General features: G+C 35.9%; 1 protein-coding gene across 3 annotated transcripts in view; it reads right to left on the reverse strand.

Annotated features, from left to right (window-relative positions):
- The window catches only part of DNAH1 (dynein axonemal heavy chain 1), a 184,024-nt gene that overhangs the window by 131,167 nt on the left and 33,991 nt on the right, over positions 1–18,866 (reverse strand). For all 3 annotated transcript variants that reach the window (XM_034439656.3, XM_087887726.1, XM_034439631.3), the window contains 8 exons: positions 17,326–17,500; positions 15,188–15,344; positions 14,553–14,685; positions 12,860–13,021; positions 10,390–10,642; positions 8,170–8,327; positions 3,293–3,504; positions 1,466–1,764 (listed from right to left, as the gene is read on the reverse strand). In XM_034439656.3, coding sequence (XP_034295547.1) covers positions 1,466–1,764; positions 3,293–3,504; positions 8,170–8,327; positions 10,390–10,642; positions 12,860–13,021; positions 14,553–14,685; positions 15,188–15,344; positions 17,326–17,500 — 1,549 coding nt within the window. The remainder of the gene's footprint in view (positions 1–1,465; positions 1,765–3,292; positions 3,505–8,169; positions 8,328–10,389; positions 10,643–12,859; positions 13,022–14,552; positions 14,686–15,187; positions 15,345–17,325; positions 17,501–18,866) is intronic.

Below are 18,866 nucleotides of genomic sequence, written 5' to 3' on the forward strand. Positions count from 1 at the left end.
GATGTAATAAGGATAATGTTTCTTTAAAATGCATGTTTTACATGCATTTAAGCATCCTATACTTAACTAAGTTTTGAGAGAAAGTAGAGGACTATATTAATGTGACTATATAACAAAAGCTAAAGGATAAAAGTCTCTTGGATTGCCTACTTACTACATGGTATTTGATAACTGGACAATATAAATGGATTCTCCATGGCCTTAGTAGAGCTAAAAAAAAACCCTGATGATACAGCACTGGAAAGATAAATGTTTGGTCCTGTTTACTCAATGATTTGAAGATCTGACTCACACTTGTCATTTATGAAAGGATTACCTACAGATGTTGACTTTGTCTGGATAAGTAAAATGAAACATAGGAGTCATCTATACTCACCTATACAAAAACCACTGGTGTATAAAACAGTGTGGGGAGACAGGGAGGGAGGGAGGGAGAGAGAGGGAGGGAGGGAGGGAGGGGGAGAGAGAGAGAGAGAGGGAGGGAGGGAGGGAGAGAGAGAAGGAGGGAGGGAGGGAGAGAAACAGAACTTGTTTCGTGTAAATAGGAGAAGATAGAATCTAATCCCACCTGAGGCACAAAACCAGCTGGATGATCTTGGGGCTAGTCACTTCCTGTAACCTCTAGGAAAAAGGCAAGGCAAGCCAATTTTGAAAAACCTTGCCAAGAAAACTTCAGGGATTTGTTCAGTCTGAGAATCAGACAGGTGTGCATACACACACACAGATACAGACACACACACACAAATACTTGCATGTTTGCATTAGATAATTATATACAGAATTGTAAGTATTTACTGTTGTAATGACATAATACTTTAAATTTTTGGTTGTATTTTTTTCATTTATTTTTAAGCACTTTTACGTAACTTGTGTTTTTTAAAATAATGTTTATATCTTTGCGTTTTGTTCATTTAGGGTTTTTTTTCTGCTATTATTCTAAAAGTAATAATAATTAAAAAACCTGAAGTTTTGTTATCCACAACTGCAGACTTTAGGTTCTTATCATTTATAGGGCTACCTGCAAAAATTACATAGTGGTTTCTTTGGGATGATTGAGAACCTGAAAAGCCGTTGCAACTTTTTCCCTTGAAAGCTGTAACCCAGAGACTGAGAAGTTAGATGAAGCAAAACGCTCCATTGAGCATCTCACAAAAAAAAAAAAAAAAGAACAAGGTAGTTTTGTAGCAATTTCAAGTATATCTTAGCTGAGCCAACAATAAGCTGGCTCAGCTGCCAAACTGAGTTAATAATATGAGATCACAAAGACACAGAACTGATTCTAGGATGATATAAATCCATATGGGTATGTGAAATGCTTGGGTGCAGTGGCACTATTTCATCAGGAACCTTAGAAAAGACAAAATACATTTAAAGGTTCAACTCATAAGAAAAGGAATACATTTCAAAAATATTGCTCAATGTTCTTTTCCTTTCTCAGATTGGAGACGTTTCCTCATTGTCTTACTTGTAAGGGCTATTAACAAGATCGTCTCCCCACGTCAGATTTTCAGGGCAATCCAGGACACTGTGGCAGGCATCCAAAAAGAGCTGTGTGAAGTTTACAAGTGAATCCTGGACCAGGTAACGTACAGAGTCTTGTAGCATAAACTTGATAAGCTCCATCAACTGATGAAGCTTGGACATCTGATATACTTCCCATTTTGTCTCATATAAGTTATACCAGCCTTTGCCTATGTCCCTCAGGCTGCTTCTTACTGCTATCTTTAGAGTATTGATCCACGTATCCTTGAGGAACATTGAAATCTGCAGGTAGTCAAAACAAAAGAATCTTCATCTTAGTTTCAAACTTCATATTGCACGTTAAATGGATATAGCAATAGATATTGCTGAGTCTAAAGAAATGCAGCAGTGGGGAGTGGATAGTTAGTCCTTCTTTTCTCTGGCTTTGTGTTTGCATTAGTACACACCTCTATTACTATCCCTTTTGGGGAAGAGAGGAGTGGCTGAAGTTTGCAGTGGAAAAAAATAGAGGGATATCTATTAGATTCCCTTCCCACCTCCATTTTAAATCATCCCCCTGAGACTGCTTTGTGAAGGAAAAAATGGCATTATAGGCTTATTACATGTTTTATGGTCCACAGAATACTATTCTGTAAACAGGAAGAATTTTATTGTACTTTAATGACATTCTGCTAATAGCAACAGTTCCCAAAGCAATCTACACCAAAACAAATCTTTCCCCATAGAATGTTACACTGAAATGATCTATTTTTTAAGAAGAGTGCAGCATTTACTCTCAAGGACAGCAAAAACAAACAAAAACCCTTGGCTTTCCTAAGATATGAGCACATAAGCTTTTCTTTCTAATATCCAGATATTTCCTTCGAAAAGCTCATAAACAGATGATATTATATTTTATGGGAACTTGCCTATTTCCCCCCACATAAAGCAGCTTTAATGTTATCTCCTCTAAATATTTAACCTGCATATTTCCTACTTTTTCTTTTAAGTGGGTGCTTCTCAAACTCCTGGGCTACTTTTCTTTTTGAGGTAGATTATAGATAAAAGAAAGTTTAGGAAGTTCTTCTGTGTAAACAATTCATAATAAGTAGAGAACATGCATGCATAGCTTTTCATTCTTGCAGTTTGCAGAATTTGTTATTCCTGGGATCCAGGAATGAAAACAGTAAACTGTGTTTGGAAATCAGCAGTACCTGTTTTTTATTCAAAGCTCTTCTAGTTTTTCCCACATGAAATTGGACTATGTCCAATATATCTGTGATTAAGCTATACATAATGATAATCATAGAAGTATGAATTCTAATCTAAAATATATGCTCTCTGAATCATGTTGTAGATTGAGTTGATTTTATTCAAGTGGGTAGGATGGTGCTTAGGTTAGCTATTTTCTCTCAATCTAAACTAAGCAGCCAACATTTCTTGGCTGCTGAGCATAGTTAGTCCTCAGTGGGCTGTTCTGAAAGCTGAATGCCTGCAGATATTGGAGGACTCCCAAGCTTGCTGATATAAGATTGGTATCATTATGGCCAACTTGGTGAACTATTTTTTCCATCAGTATATATGGTTAGGTTGTTATCCCACAAATGATCAAAGAAACGTGTGTGTGCATTTCTTCTGGTTTTTATCATACAGTAGTCTAAGTGAAAGAGGGAGTTCCATGTTCTGAAGAACAGTAAGCAGAAGTCTTATCTGGCCTAAAGTAATCTTTTACCACTGTATTACATGGAGTCCTTTCACCCAACACACAATGGTTATAATCCTTTACATTTGTATATCTCATCCCTTCAAAGAATCTGCCATAACATGTTACCTGGGAAAAGGTCTGGGTCTGAATCTGTTCAAATGTTTCAAGTCGTCCATACTTAGTCAGGGTGGAATGGAAAAGAGACATAGCAGCGGTTTTATTGCACTCATCTCGCACCTGGCACAAAGCCATGATGACCTCTGGCCGTGTCAGGAGAGAGACAAAACTAAAAGTTTCTCTTTGCTCATTAAATGGATATTCTGGAACTTCAATGAGTCCTGGTAATAAAAAGAAAGATGTTATTGAAGTAATCAGTCTCATAAGTAAGCCTCTTAAATGCAGATAAATACATACATATCTGCCCCTTTGTTCCCTTTTGAATAAACAATGTTATGCAAACAACCAAAAAAAGAGTAAAAAGAAGACAATAAAAATGGAATAAAAACATTAAATCTTGCTTTGCTAACACAATTGGCTCTCTCTCTCCAAATCTTTCTATAGTTGCGAATCATCCTGCTTTCCATCTAGTCTGTATATCAGTTCAAATATTGCCTTTTGGTATTTAAACTACTGATTTTAAGCATCTCATCAACACCATGTAACGAAAGCTTTTTCCTGATCTCACATAATTACATTCTTTTCAATTCCACTTTTCTGCATGACACCATTATTCTCACAGATATCTCGAAATACTCCTTGCAGCATTGTCACTTCAGTTTCAAATTATTTATTTTTAATTACATTCTCCTGAAGTATCTTTTAACTTTTTCATCCTCTTCCAAAATATTTGCTTTGATTTCCATTAAATTTTGTCATTTTTCTCTCCCCACTCCATATGTAAATTTAGTTTATTTTTCTATAAACATATTGTATAATAGCTTCTCTTATCCTCATTTTTTGTAGCAATTGTTGTCTTACATGCATTTTTCTCATCTAGAGTCCTTTTCACATGAGCATTCTTTTATTCATCCTTTTTCATTCTTGCCATTAGCCTAATTACACACTCTGGCATTTTTGAACATAATTCTTTTTCGGTTCCATATCCTATTTTCTAATCTCCATTATAAATGCCATCATTAAGTCTTCTAATACTCTTTGTATAGGATTAATAGTTTCTCTTCTTCAATCATTCTATTTTCACTCTAATGTCTTTCACTTCTTTTATTTTCTTTCATGCTTATTTATTGCTAACTGTCTTTAACAAGTCTACTAGTCTTTCCGTGTGTTTATACAGTTATGCTTAAAAGTTTATGAACCTTTTTGATTTTTCAATATTTCTGCATAATATGAACTAAAACACGATCTGATCTCCATGTAATTCCTAAAACTAGATAAAGAGACCCCAATTAAACAAATCACACAAAAATATTATACCTGTTCCATTTATTAAGGAAAATGGTCCAAAGCTACATATTTGTGTGTGGCAAAAATATGTGAACCTCTAGGATTGTCAGCTCATTTGAAGGGAAATTTAGAATTAGGATTTCAGACAATGAGCTAATGATCAGGTGGAAGTATGGAAGTCTGCCTTATTTAAAGAGTTCTGAGCATTTGCTACGAAGTCTGATATTCACAATAAAGGTATATGGAAGTGTGTCATGGCTTAAAGAAAGCAGATTTCTGAGGACCTACAAAAAATAGTTATTGATTCTTACCCAGCTGGAAAAGTTTACAAAAGTGTCATACAGATGATATACAAATAGAGGTAATTCAACACCTGTCCTATTTCCCATAAGAAAATGTCAGCGTATCTATCTGTGAACTGAAGCTCAAGAGAAAAATAGATCATGCATCAAGACAATGATCCAAAACACACAAGTTGCATGACCACAGAATGGTTAAAGCAGAAAAAATGTTTTCAAAAAGTCAAATCAGAGTCCTGATCTTAATCCTGTAGAAATGTTATGGAAGGACCTGAAATAGGCAGCTCACGGGAAGAAGCCCACCAACATCCCTAAACTGAAGCTGTTCTGTGAGGAGGAATAGGCTAAAATTCTTCCACGCTGATGTGCAGTATTGATCAACAGTTATTTTAAACCTTTAGTTGCAGTTATTACTGACCAAAGGGGACACACCAGTTATTAAAAGTAAAAAATTCATATACTTTTGCCACACACAAGTGTTTGACTTTGGATCCTTTTCCTGAAGAAATAAGTATAACATTTTTACTCATTTATTTATGTATTTGGGTTCATAAATGTCCCCAAGTTGCTTTTCAAAAGGCAACTGGACTTTTTTATGTTTTTTCCTTTAAGGATTTCATTTCTTGGATGAGAAGTGAAATGTCATCAAAGAAAAAGCATAAAAAGTCCAGTTGCCTTTTGAAAAGCAACTTTTGGGACAATCGTGAGCTAGATGACCGAGAATCTCCATAGACATTGCATTCATAATCTGTTAAGCATCATTGTATATACAAACATATGTGTATACCACATTGAATACCATTGAACAGCTTCTTCCAAGCAGGTATTCATCAACAATAATTTTTACGGTAGGTCTCAGAAAAGTCCATTCATCTTTTCTGGTGAATGGACCAGAATTTTGTTTATTCGTTCATATTACAAACATAGTAATTTTCCCTAGTTCATATTTATTCAGATTTTGTATATTTTTCTTCAAATCTATACCTAATTCTTTCATTGTTACTATTCAAAGGAGAGGGACATGCAACGTATGCAAGACCACAATCTATTGTATCAATTCTTATATTCTGACATACATTTTAGCCTATTTTCATAATTAAATCTGCATTTTTTTACTTCCCTTTCCTGAATGTATTTATCGCTTTCACAGGATTAGACCAATCAATTAACCAGCTTTCTTCCTCCTCTCTCCCTCTTTTTTTCTTTCTTTCACCTCCCCACTGTATACTTTTCACATTACAAGGTTCAATCTACCACATTTTATGTTCATCACCAAATGGGACATAGATACTGATCTCTGCTGCCTATCATTGATTTGATCACTCGAAACTTTCATATAATGCTTTTTAATAACAAAAAAGAAAGAATAGATTAGGTTACCAACATTAATTATAATTGTGTACTCCCTCTTAATCAGGATAGCTTCAGACTGGTTTGATACATTTTAGTCAGAACACCAGGATCACCAGGTATTCTCCTGCTACTCTGTACAAGTCTGCCTGTATTCCATCAACTTGGAGATATATGCAGTGTATCCATCCTGGAGACCTTGCCATACTTGGGATATGTGGACATGACCGTAATCCAAAACTGGATTTGGTGGGACCACCCACTGTGGTAAAGTGCCCCCTGATATAATCCAGAGATGCACAAAAAATCATAACCACTTCATTCACACATATTCCACTTTTGCTTTTTGTTGTTATACTCAATATATTCAAATATACATACTCAAACATATATACACTTATACATGCATTTAGATATACTGACTACTTCCAAAATGGTCCAATTCCAATCAAATATGCCTCAACATTACCAACTTATTGCAATAGAGAATCTGTTTTTCAATCAACTGCTATCATAGCTATTAAAATTTGGAGTTGAAGTGTGCAACTAAAATAAACAGTGTTCAGGGTATATGAGAAACTTTTTAAAGTTACGTTGTTTGACAGATTGAGGTTCCCTATATCTTGCTACTTGTTCAGCAGAGGCCATGCTGCCATTGTTTTTCTACTTTCACATATTGGCTACTTCTTTAAAACAAGAATTCAAAAATTATCTCTTAAGTATGAAGTCTCCTGATGCAGTGAATGCAAAAATTAGCACTCAGTCCATGTTTGTACCATTCAGTAAAAGAATTAAAAAAAAATCAGATTCATGAACAAATTAGAAATATTAGAAAATCTCTTGCATATAATTGAGCTATACCTGCTCATTTTGAATGGAAACAAAGATGATTACACTTATTACACTTACTTATTATGATTACACTTTCTATTGACCAGTAAAATTCCAATTATCAATCTCGCTGAAATTTCACCAAGTATTGCCACAAACTTTCACATCTAGGATTGTAGTCAAAAGACTAAGCAGTCTGAATTTTAGAATATTGAACACTGTATTTAAATTCTTTATTCACTGAGCTGCTGTTGTAAAATATTCTAACAATTCCATGGTTATATTAATTTTGAGTGGTCAACATTGGTCTAAAACATTTGGAGTACCTGAGACAATCTATCCTGATCTAGTGAATATCCATCATTTTAAGGGTACAATTCCACTAACTTTAACTATTTGCTGGGAGAGATTAAAGATGTTTATATACTACTGCATTTTAGATTACATTAAAAATAATAAATGAAGCAACGTACAGGTAGTTCTTGGCATACAGCATTCGTTCAACAACAGTTCAAAGTTATAACAGAATTGAAAAAAGTTACTTACCACCAGTCCTCACCCTTAAAATTGTACCAGCATCTCCATGGTCACATGATCAAAATTCAGGCACTTGGCAATGGGATATATTTACAATGATTGCTTCATTCCAGGATCATGTGATCACCATTTGTGATCTTCCAAGTCAGCTTTCCACAAGCAAAATCAATGGGAGAAGCTGATTTTGCTTAATAACCACAGGCACTGAACAACTGCAGTGATTTGTTTTACAACTGTGGCCAAAAAGGTTGTAACATCAGACATGGCTCATTTAACAACTACCTTGCCTAGCAATGGAAATTCTGGTCCCAGTTGTGGTTGCAAGTTGAGAACCAACTCTATTGGCCAATGTTAATTTTGACAAATTAAGGATTTAGGAAATTGCTATTTTAGTATATTTTTAAAACATTTTTTGACAAAATGTCATCAGTATTTAATAGATAGAAATCTGTGATACTAATGTCTCTTTTTATAGTATCTTCTATAATACATCAATTACAATCTGAAGTTAACCACAAAAATGCACATTTTATAAGCATTTTTCTCTTTCTCTCTGTGTGCACGTTGTCATGCGTTGCCTACCTTTCTCTGGTACCTTCTCTTCCTCTTTCTCAGGCAGAGTGACATAAGAAAATATCTGACGCTTCGAAGTGACAATTCTGTCAAAGTTAATCATGTTCATAGTACGCTCATAGTCTAGGGACACTTCCTTTCCCAGGAGGTGCAGACGACGTAAAATCCTTAAGCATAATTAAAAAACTAATTAACTGAATGAACAATGACCTCTCAAAATGATATGTCTGTGTCACTCATATACTTCTAGTCCCATATTCATTTCTCCTGTGCTCACTTATGCTTTGCTTCTTCATTAAAAGCATTTGTAGCACATTAATGGAGTTTCACGAGGGGGAGAACGGAATGGCAAGCTTAAGAGAAAATGGAGCATACCGTATTTTTTGGAGTATAAGATGCACCGGAGTATAAAATGCACCTACCTTTTTTGGTAAGGAAAAGAAGAAAAAGAAATCTCCCTCTGCCTCTGCCTCTGAGCAATTTTGCCTCATTATAGCAAACAGCCTGCTTTACTTTCATTTTCATTTTCAGCATAGCTTGATTAGCACAAGGAAAAAAAAATCTGCTCCAGCAATTTACCTCTTTGCAGCAGCAGAGCCCTGCGCAAAACAGCTGAGAGCAAATCAGCTGAGAGTTGGGAAGCTGATCCAATCAACTTGTGTTAATTAGGCTGTGCTGAAGCTGAAAGGAGCTGTTTTTTCTTGCTGTTTGCTTGCAAGGAGGTAACTGCTGCGAGGCAGAGGCCAAAGGGTGGGGGCCAGTGGGTGGGCGGGGCTACATTCAGTGTATAAGACGCACCTAAATTTTCACCCCCTTTTAGGGGGGAAAAAGGTGCGTCTTATACTCCGAAAAATACAGTAGTTATGTTACACTTAAGGCTGTATTAGACAGAAGAGCGAGAATAAGGAGCAATATTCCATACATTTCACAATACATTATAATTGTGCATTGATCATAAATGCTTGCATGTTACTGAGACGGGGGAATTAAAAAACCAACAAATCTAAAGCAAATGCCCTAAGATGAAAGGGAGACATACCAGGAGATACTAGAGCAGATTCTCTAGCATTTAGCAAGATTAACGCTAGAGATATTTATCGGGACAAACTCCTGATACTTATCGGGAATAAGTTTCTCCACCTAAAAATGACACTCATCTAGGCCTAATAAAGTAGCTGAATGGTAATGAGCATGGAGATATACACCCTGAGCAATGTCTCAATCTGTGCAACTACTTGCCTGTGACAGCTGGGCCTGAATTGTTTTAACTACACACAGAGCAAACTTAATATAATATGCAAGAAGAAAGGCAAAAGGAAAACAATTCACAGTATTATAATTTAGAAAGGGATGATCCTATACTCAGATATTTAAAAAAATGGATGAGGAGAAGTGGGATGTTATTGGGATGGATACCTTCAAACATTTCTGTAGGCATTCCATTGCATTCTTTTCACTCTTATCTAAAATCAGATTTTTCCCTAATGGATGATTCATAAATATTATTAGTCCTACGTACTAATTAGATTATTCTTGCCATAATATAGTGTGATGGAATTGATGTATTATACCATGATTCATCTATCTTGTGCATCGCAAATTGTTCAAGTCATAGAATACATAGAATGCAAGTGTCAAGTTCATTTTCACACTTAACCTCACTTCTTATTCATAGATCTCCATTACTTCCATTCAGTTATATAATACACTGATTAGACTCATTTGAGTATATATTAGCATTTCCCAATAATGTATACTCATCAAATGTACATTAGCATTTTCAAATTTGTGGTTACTCATGAATCACAAAAAGAAATGATAACAAAAGGAAGAGTCTATGAAAGTCAACTAAATTCCACCTTTTGCTCCCCCCCCCAATGTATTTTAACAATTTTTAATTGTAAAACTGCAAATGTATGCGTAAAAATGATTGGTAATACCATGCCATTCCATATTATAGTTGCATCCGACTTCACTTAACTTTATTCAAATAATTTCTGCTCTCATTTATATTTACTCATTTTCTTTTTTCATTTTTGTTTGTCACGTAAGGCTATATTTCTAGCATGTGTAGAAGGAGGGAAAGGAGTAGCAAAGAAGGAACAAAAAGGGAAATGAGAAAAAAACAGGTTCTACTTTTACCCAACTGGCTGGGCCTTTCTTATCATTGACAAAAGTTAATAATATGAAGAGCGATAAGAAGTTTTGAAAAAGTATCATGAAACTTACTGGCTTCCTTTCTTTAGATGTGAAGTTTGGATTGCCATTTGTTTCATATTTTGCAAACTTTTCTCTTGAATGCTTTGCAATCCATCTACTGGCATACAGTCCACATAGAGATTATATAACAATAGTGCCTGTGTTTTCTTCCTTAAATTGTGGGCTGTGATCACACGCTGGGCAAAATTACGAGGATCCTCAGCAAGAAAAAGCAAACGGATCCGAGGCACCCAATACTGACAGTCCATCAGTGGGGGTCTCCCTAGGCAGAGATCAGAAAGCAAGACAACAGAAAATGTGAAAGCTTAAATATCCGGAACTGCCTGTGCATAACCAGGCTACTGTCCAGTTAATAGCCTTTTTGCTGAAAAAAGAAATGGATAAGAGAATCAAAATTGAGACTTAGAGGATTACTGAGGAAAAATGTCAACATGTCTAATTAAGTGAGACAGCAGAAGCTCTCTTATCAGGTCTCCTACTGCTTTGTTTCTCTTCTTAGTTAAAGTAACAAGACCACATATCTTTTAACCCTTTCCTCCTGTTTTACTTTCCTCATTTAAATTGCCCTCAGCAGTCTTATTTGCCCTGAAAAGCAGCAGCAGTCCAATAGTACCATAGAGGAACTAACGGCCTTCACAGAGGCAAACAGTGACATTTTTGCCTTTTCACTATACCCCCTGTATGGCTTCTTATTACACAATAAAGTACACAATGTACTTTATTCCTGTCTTTGAAATGGGGGGAAAGTATACTGATTGGAAAACTGCTATCCCTATGGCAATTCTTTTCCTCTAAAACGAGTCCAGCAGGAGTTGCTGTAAGAAGCTGGGGCCCAGAGGTGCCTGGCTACAGTGGAGCTGTCTTGCTTCCCATGTCACAGCCGTCTCTGGCCATGAGCACTGTGATCCCAACCAGCTCCAGGACTACAATCAGCATCTAGACCCTGTCCACCCTCTGCTTCCCTGCCCTTCCCTTCTGAAAGCAAGTTTAGCAGCAAATAGGAAAATAGGTGTATCTCCCAAGCCTCCAGTGAATGGCAGGGTTCAGACAGACAGGAACCTACCTCTCCGGTGAGCTGTCTTGAAGGACAGTAGGAGAGGTGGTTCTCTGGGGCAAGGATGACAAAGAGGCTGGGGGAGATGTCAGTTTGCATTTGCCACCTACAGCAGAATGCACTTAATGTTTGTGGGGAGAGAATTGTTTATACAGACATAAATAAGAAAAAAAAGAAAGAAATTGACTGCCATGCAAGTTAAATTCTGTCAGCTAATGTCAGCTAATTCTGTCAGGGGCACCTGACCTGTAGCCAGTTGGGAAGGGGGACAATTTGGAGTGGCATATCTTCCCCAAGTTTCTGCTCTATGCAATAACACAGGATATATCTATAAGTGAGGGCTTCTTCTGTTTGTCAATCCTAGTTTCCTGCCAGATCAAGCTTAGTGGCTGACTAGCACAGAAAGGAAGGCTGTGTTGTAAAGACATGTCTTTAAAAATAATAAACAGTCTATTTATTTGATTTATACCCTGCCTTTTATTTTTATTATATTTATTTATATACATATATATATAGATAGATAGATAGATAGATAGATAGATAGATAGATAGATAGATAGATAGATATAGATATAGATATAGATATAGATATAGATATAGATATAGATATAGATATAGATATAGATATAGATATAGATATATAGATATAGATATATAGATAAGGCAGCATGCATGGTGTTCCTCCTCCTAATTTCTCTACTACAACAATCACATTTGGTGGGCTAAACTACAAGAATGTGATTGGCCCAAATTACTCAATGAATTTCCATGGCTAAGGAAGGACTAGAACCTAGGTTCTCAGGCCAATATCTTAGCCATGTCAGCACACTGGCTCATATCAGTACCAGGACAACAAGGACATGTGGATAAACTGTATGTCAGAGCACAAATCTGATTATATGTCTATGGAGATTCTCAGTCATCCAGGTCATGGTTGTCCCAAAGATAGTTTTTCAAGAGGCAACTGGACTTTCTGTTTTTTTCTTTGAAGACCTTTCGCTTCTCATCCAAGATGCTTTTGAGCTGAAGAAGCTTCTTGGATGAGAAGCGAAACTATTTCAAAGAAAAAACAGAAAGTCCAGTTGCCTCTTGAAAAACCACCTTTGGGACATCTGATTATATATTTATTATCCCTTACTGTGACTGTAGATGATGTGATCAGGGATTGATCACCTCCTTATTCTCTTAACCTCTTTCAAAGGTCTCTGCAAGGGTTACAGAAAGCCAACTGACAATCAAATATGCAGCCAGTATGCATAAGACTGGAAGGAGAAAGCCATTTTAAGATGTTCAGCTGTTCCCTATAAAAGGGATCACAAATTACACTATAACACAGGGTTTTTATGTACAGTATTAGATATAGCTAACTGATACAGAAATTGTCCTTCCTTCCTGCATTCCAGTGATAACTAAATTGAAACTCACCTTCAGCTGTCATTCCTCCATTGATTATACATCTCCCATTGAGGTCTCGAACAAGGCCCATTTTGTTTGTCTTATGTACCAAGTAGAGTTTTGACTCTTCATCATAATCCAAGACTCCAACATTTATCCACTTATAGATCAGTGTGTGGCTTTTTGGATCTCCTTAGGTATTAATGACAAACACAGTTTTACTATTTCACAATTGCCCTAATTAGAATAGTGGAATTACAAAAATTACATTTCACGCAGCTGCAATTATCACCCCTTCTGTTCTTGATCCCAGATTTTCTCAATACTTTAATAGATTTAGGAAGAAGTTGGCTTTGTGCAAGACCCTAAATGTATGTTTTTTCCAATGGGCATGGGGACTCAGCAGTTTAAAAAAACTGATACTTTAATGGTATGTGGGAATCACTTTGGGAAATAGGGTGAAGAGATGTAGCCAAGGAACCAGACAAATAAAAGGCAGCTGAGCTGGCAGTAGAAATGTGGACAGGGAAGGAGAGATGTACTTTCAAATTTGCAAGATTCTGTTAATGTAGCATTAAAGTAAAATTAGTTTACCTGGTCCTCTTTCCTGTCTGATCAACCTTGTAAGGCTGACAAGTTCAGTGGCTGTACTGATTGTTTTAATCAATGGACTGTGAATTTTATGTATTTTATTATGGCTTTTTATAAGCTTTTATATTATTTTTTTCTTGCTTCTAAATTCAGTTTTTTTTTCTTTTTGGTTGTTTTTCTGGGTTGTTTTAATTGTTTATAAACTACCCAGTATGTGTGTGTACGTGTGTATATAGATATACAGATATAGATATTTAGATAAAGGAATGTTTCTAAATGAAGAATTTTTCTTTCAAAATTGCTGAAAACCTGTCTTGACAATTCAATGCTTTGTGAAAAAAAAACTCACAAAAATCTTATGTTGTACACTTAGGAGAAAGACATAAAAATCAGAGACTACTTCTTAAATTATAACTTGCACAAAAGGTAATAGAGTTCCACGCTTCATAGGGAGGTACAAGAAAAAAATGTGATGCCTTAGACCCACTGACACTAAAGCTCAAAATGTTGAGCATCACAGACTCGGTTTCCATGAAAATTAGCTGAAATCAGATATTCCTGACAAGTTATATATTTTTTAAAAAATGTAAGTATAGGATTTTTTTCTTGCATCAGTCTATATATTCACTGAGAGTGTAATCTGAATTTTTTGGAGAGGATATTTTTATTTAAAGTACCATGAGCAATGAAAAATTCCCATTAGTGGAATTGTCTCTTCAAAGTGGCTCATCTGGTACTTCCACTAATGTTCTTCATTTTCCAGTCAAAAAACCTACTTTTTTCACCCTTTTAGTAATTATTATATGTAGCAGCTTTAATTTATAAGTTTCTATATTACTCTGTGAAATTATTATTTTAATTTTTTATGCTAGTTCCAAGCTTTATTTTATTGTGTTTTATCTAATGTTCTTATATTATGTCTTACTACTTTGTCAACTACACTGGAAGTATTAAAGCCATGGAATATAAATCAGATAATTATATAGATTTATTTAAACTAAAAAAAAACCATATTTCTCTCCCAATTAATTTTCAAAATATAAAACTTGGAGGGGATAAAAGCTGTAATTCATTGTAATTTTTTTTCTTTTAATCATTGTTATAACTCAATTCTGTATCATCTGTACTTTACCATGTCCAAGTATGTCATCAGTAGGTAAGAGTGCTTTTCCGGGAATTGGTTTCCGATCTGGAGATTCAGGCTCTACCCCCAATAATAGCCACTCTTCTGGGGTCCGGCAATCATATTCTTCATCATCAAAAATCTAAATAAATAAGAAGCTATACTCATGGAGAAAACGTATGCGACTGCTAAGAGTTGACACTTACTTGATGGCATACAATCATAATCAAGAAATCGCATATTAATATTTCACTCAAAAACAACCTGGGCTGTATGAAATGTCCTTCCTGTTAACTCTGGAATGCAATCACTATTCTGAGGTGGTTTTTTGTACATTACATTTTGTAGGATCAGATTCCCAATCATCAAACTCTTCCCCTATGAAAGGTATAACACCTACTATTAAACACTGTGGTTATTTCCATTTCCATTCCCCACTCAAACCAAAATCTTATTTTTTAAACGAATCTCTCCAATACTAGACATAGTGGACAGCAGCATCTTCCAATAATAATTGGGTATTTATAAATACAACAGAAAAGCTGATGGAAAATCATATAGTAACGAACACTTCGATAAATATTTATTATAGGCTGGAGAACCTGCACAGTGGAACACAAATACCAATAATTCCCTCATCTTACCTGTAATGGTAGATAGATGGGGAAAAGAGGGTCTTTGTTTTGTTCAATTGTTGGTAAATTAGCAGGGTCTTGGTGTCTTGGCATCAGCTCATTAGAATTTATTCCTGCATTTTCTAAAAGTTTTGTGATATCTAAACTGAGATATAATCGTCTTTTCCTAATTAAAGAAAGAAATGGTTTATTATACAAATCCTTTATTAGCTAATGATATCGCTAGTAAAGATGCAATCAACTTATATTTTCGATAGCCTCAACAGTAAAATGCTGCTAAAGATTTTCTAACTGATTTTCTAACATGCCTACACTATTATCTTGAAGAATATCCCAAATTAATGTACATCCATCAGTAATTATTGTTTCTTCAAAGAATATTTCTATGTAAGAATATACAAAGAGCTATGCTGGATTAGACCACCTTGTCCAAATGCTTTTCTCACAGTAGCCAGATAGAAACATAAGGAAAGCTCATAAATAAGACATGAAAGCAATATACTTTTCATTGTGTTTCTGAAAGCAAGTTCCCTGAGACTGGGAAAAGTTCCAATAATGGCACGATAGCTAAAATATAGCTATCGTGATAAACGGTCAGTGACAGCCTTAATTCTCCATCACACTTTAGTGTTATGGGAAAGATAATACATTTGATAGTGATAACCTAATTTTATGCAGAATAATCTATACCTAAATCCATTCCACTCCTACAATAACGTTGGGAAAACTGATCCACCAGGTTTCTTCTATTTAGAAAATACCCCCTATCATTTTTTTCAAATCCTGTTTCTGTTAAAAAATGAAGAGTGGGCAAAGGGAGGTTGAGCCTTTAAGTTCCTATAGTCTTGTAAGGTTAGTGAAAGCTGCTCCATTAGAGACCAATGCCTTTTTGCTGCTCCTCATTTGTTTCCATGGTAATAAAAGGGGACTGTGACTTAAATATCCCATGTCTGCAATCTCTTTCCTGCTCTGCTGAACAGCAGCAAAGAAAGAGCCGATTTGACTGGCAAATCAACTACAGAGGTTGGCAAAGTGTAATGCTGTTTCTGCTTTGCCAGACTAGTCAATTTTCTGTGTGTGCGAGAGAGAGGATGTGTGTGTGTGTGAGAGAGGGAGACAGAGATAGAGATCCCATCCCTTCTTTGCTTTAGGTACACCCACCATTGGATCATTGATGTGCACTCCTTGGAGGGTTAATCACCAGATAATGTGGTTACACAAATTGAAAAGGCTGAATAATAACACTTCTATCCCTCAATGTTATATTTACTACTACCCATACTTATCCTCCTCTTACCTGAAAACTTTCACTATAGGAATCTAGTGCATAGGAAGCCAAACTAATAGCACAGAGAACCTTGTCAACCTCTTCAGGATCCACAGCTGAAACCTATCTCATATAACCTCACTGAACAAGGCCTCCTCCTCTCAGTTGACTCTCTTGACTGGCATTCAACTCTGAGCATGAATTATTTTATCCTCTACATGCTTTATACATTCCTTTCAATTTCTCAACAGATGATCTTCCAGCTCCATTTGCCTTTGTGTGTGTGTGGTGTGTGTGTGTGTGTGTGAGAGAGAGACAGAGAGAGAGAGGGGGGGAGGGAGGGAGAGGGAGGGAGGGAGGGAGAGAGAGACTCACTTTAAATAATTGAGCTGAGAAGTATGCGTGTTTCACTGTTCTTAGCACCACAGCATATGCTTGAACATGAGCTCTTATCCACGTTTGGTTGCATTCATTTAATGCTAGCATTGCTTTAAGTGTCTCTTAAGCTATTTCATCTCCTGGTGCTCCTCAGAAAACCAAGGAATTCCCTTGAAATTATTATCACTCAGGAGCAGTTTTATCAAGCTTTGCAAGCGACCCCTTATTTCAGAGATCAGCCAGGCACACAGCAAAATTGCCCACTAAGGCTTCAGGAAACTCTGTAAAAGCTCTTTGGTAATCTATAGGATCTATTAAATGCCTGAGGCGAATACAATAGGCCTTTTCCCCCCAAGTTTGTAATAACAATAATTGTATTTTATGATTGCTTTTATTGTATGCTGTCCAAAGCCATTGTAGAGCCGGGTGATCTTACACATTTCCAAAATAAATAAAGTAAAATAAACTCCAGAGGATGATTGACTGAACAGGATGAAAATACCTCTCAATTGCAATTTTTCGAGGGCATTGTCCTGGAAGCACTTCAAATGGAATTTGAACCTTGGGCTTATATGATTGCAGTGGAAAATCTGACTCTTTGATAATTTGTGTAGTTGGTCCAATTTGCTGATTATCCAAGATAAGTCCAATATTTTCTGGTGTATTAAATGTTGAGGCTAAAAAAAAACAAAATTCAGAAAAAAAATCACAGGTTAAATGTTTCTTGATTTAATTATACACTCTTCTACATTGAGGTGGTGAAAACATATGAATAAAAATTGAGAAACTGCTTCATCCAGTATCAATATTACTTAAATTTTCTTTAGCCAGTAAAAATGAATGGGCTGCATAGGTGTAGGATGATGTAAGCAAAAATTCCAACTCAACCAGAAGGTTCCCTGGCTAACCTTATTGGGCCAGTCATTCTCATCCTAATTTAGATCCTAACACTAATTTTGATCCTAAATTTGTTGTGATAAACTCCATGAGGTCCCTGAGCAATCTGGAAGAAAAAAAAAATCCAATAGAGGGAATAAGAATATAGAAAGCAGTTGACATAGCACTAGTGTTCCTCAAATTCCTTATAGCTAAGTATATATTTTCCTCAAATAATCTTAAAGTTTCATTTTTATCACAACACATGAAAATATTTAATAGAGGTCCAGTTCATGTATATTTAATCTAATCACAATGGTTCTGGTAGCATATAATTATACTGGTCAAACCTCATAATTTGGAGAAATTGTCACCCACAGCTAATGTCTAATATTCATTAATCCCTTATATCAGAAAACACTGCCAAGTTTTGATCTCATTAGTATCTTCTCCATGGGTTAGCCAGACAGCAGTAGGTTTGGCTTGGGCATGGGAACCAATTAGTGGAAAAGAAGCATGTTTTGTGGCTGCCAGGACAATGCCAATGAGTTTGTATAGAAAAACCTTGCTTTTTCAGCTGCCCTCAGTCTCCAACTCTTTTCTAGAAGAATTGAGTAACTGGAGCTATAGAACTGCCCCATTGTTAAGTAGGTTATGTTTGTACAACAGTGCTGACTAAGAGTTGTTTAATCCCAAGAAATCCTGGCTAGCTTTTTGATTTACTCTTGGGCCATAGCATCTTGATTCATGATTAAAAGTAATGTTGAGGTAATTTCTTATTCTCCCTGTCATATTTTAAACAACATATCTATAGTTTGTTCCAATTGCCCAGTTGTTTGTGATCTCTTGACACTGAGTGATCCTCTATATTGAAACCACATGTATTATTTGTTCCCTTTTTAACCCCCCCCACCAAAAAAACCCCAGCTCTGTTCTAAGTTAAGAATAGTTGGAAGTTGAAGACAATGGTTAGGAGGACAAGGAGGTTTGTTAGAATCTAATTTAAATCACCTCATCTTTTTTCTGTTGCCTGTTCCTGACCTTTTACCTAGTGAGGGCAGTTCCTGATAGAAGCTAAGGTAAGTATTGTAATCAAATTAAATACAGAAAAAAATGCCATAGGAACTGTGGGCAATATAATAACCCTTTGGTCATCAATAGTTTTGG

This window comes from Pantherophis guttatus, chromosome 2 (assembly GCF_059756535.1).
Source record: "Pantherophis guttatus breed Tessera chromosome 2, ASM5975653v1, whole genome shotgun sequence".
In the NCBI taxonomy this organism is placed as follows: Eukaryota; Metazoa; Chordata; class Lepidosauria; order Squamata; family Colubridae; genus Pantherophis; species Pantherophis guttatus.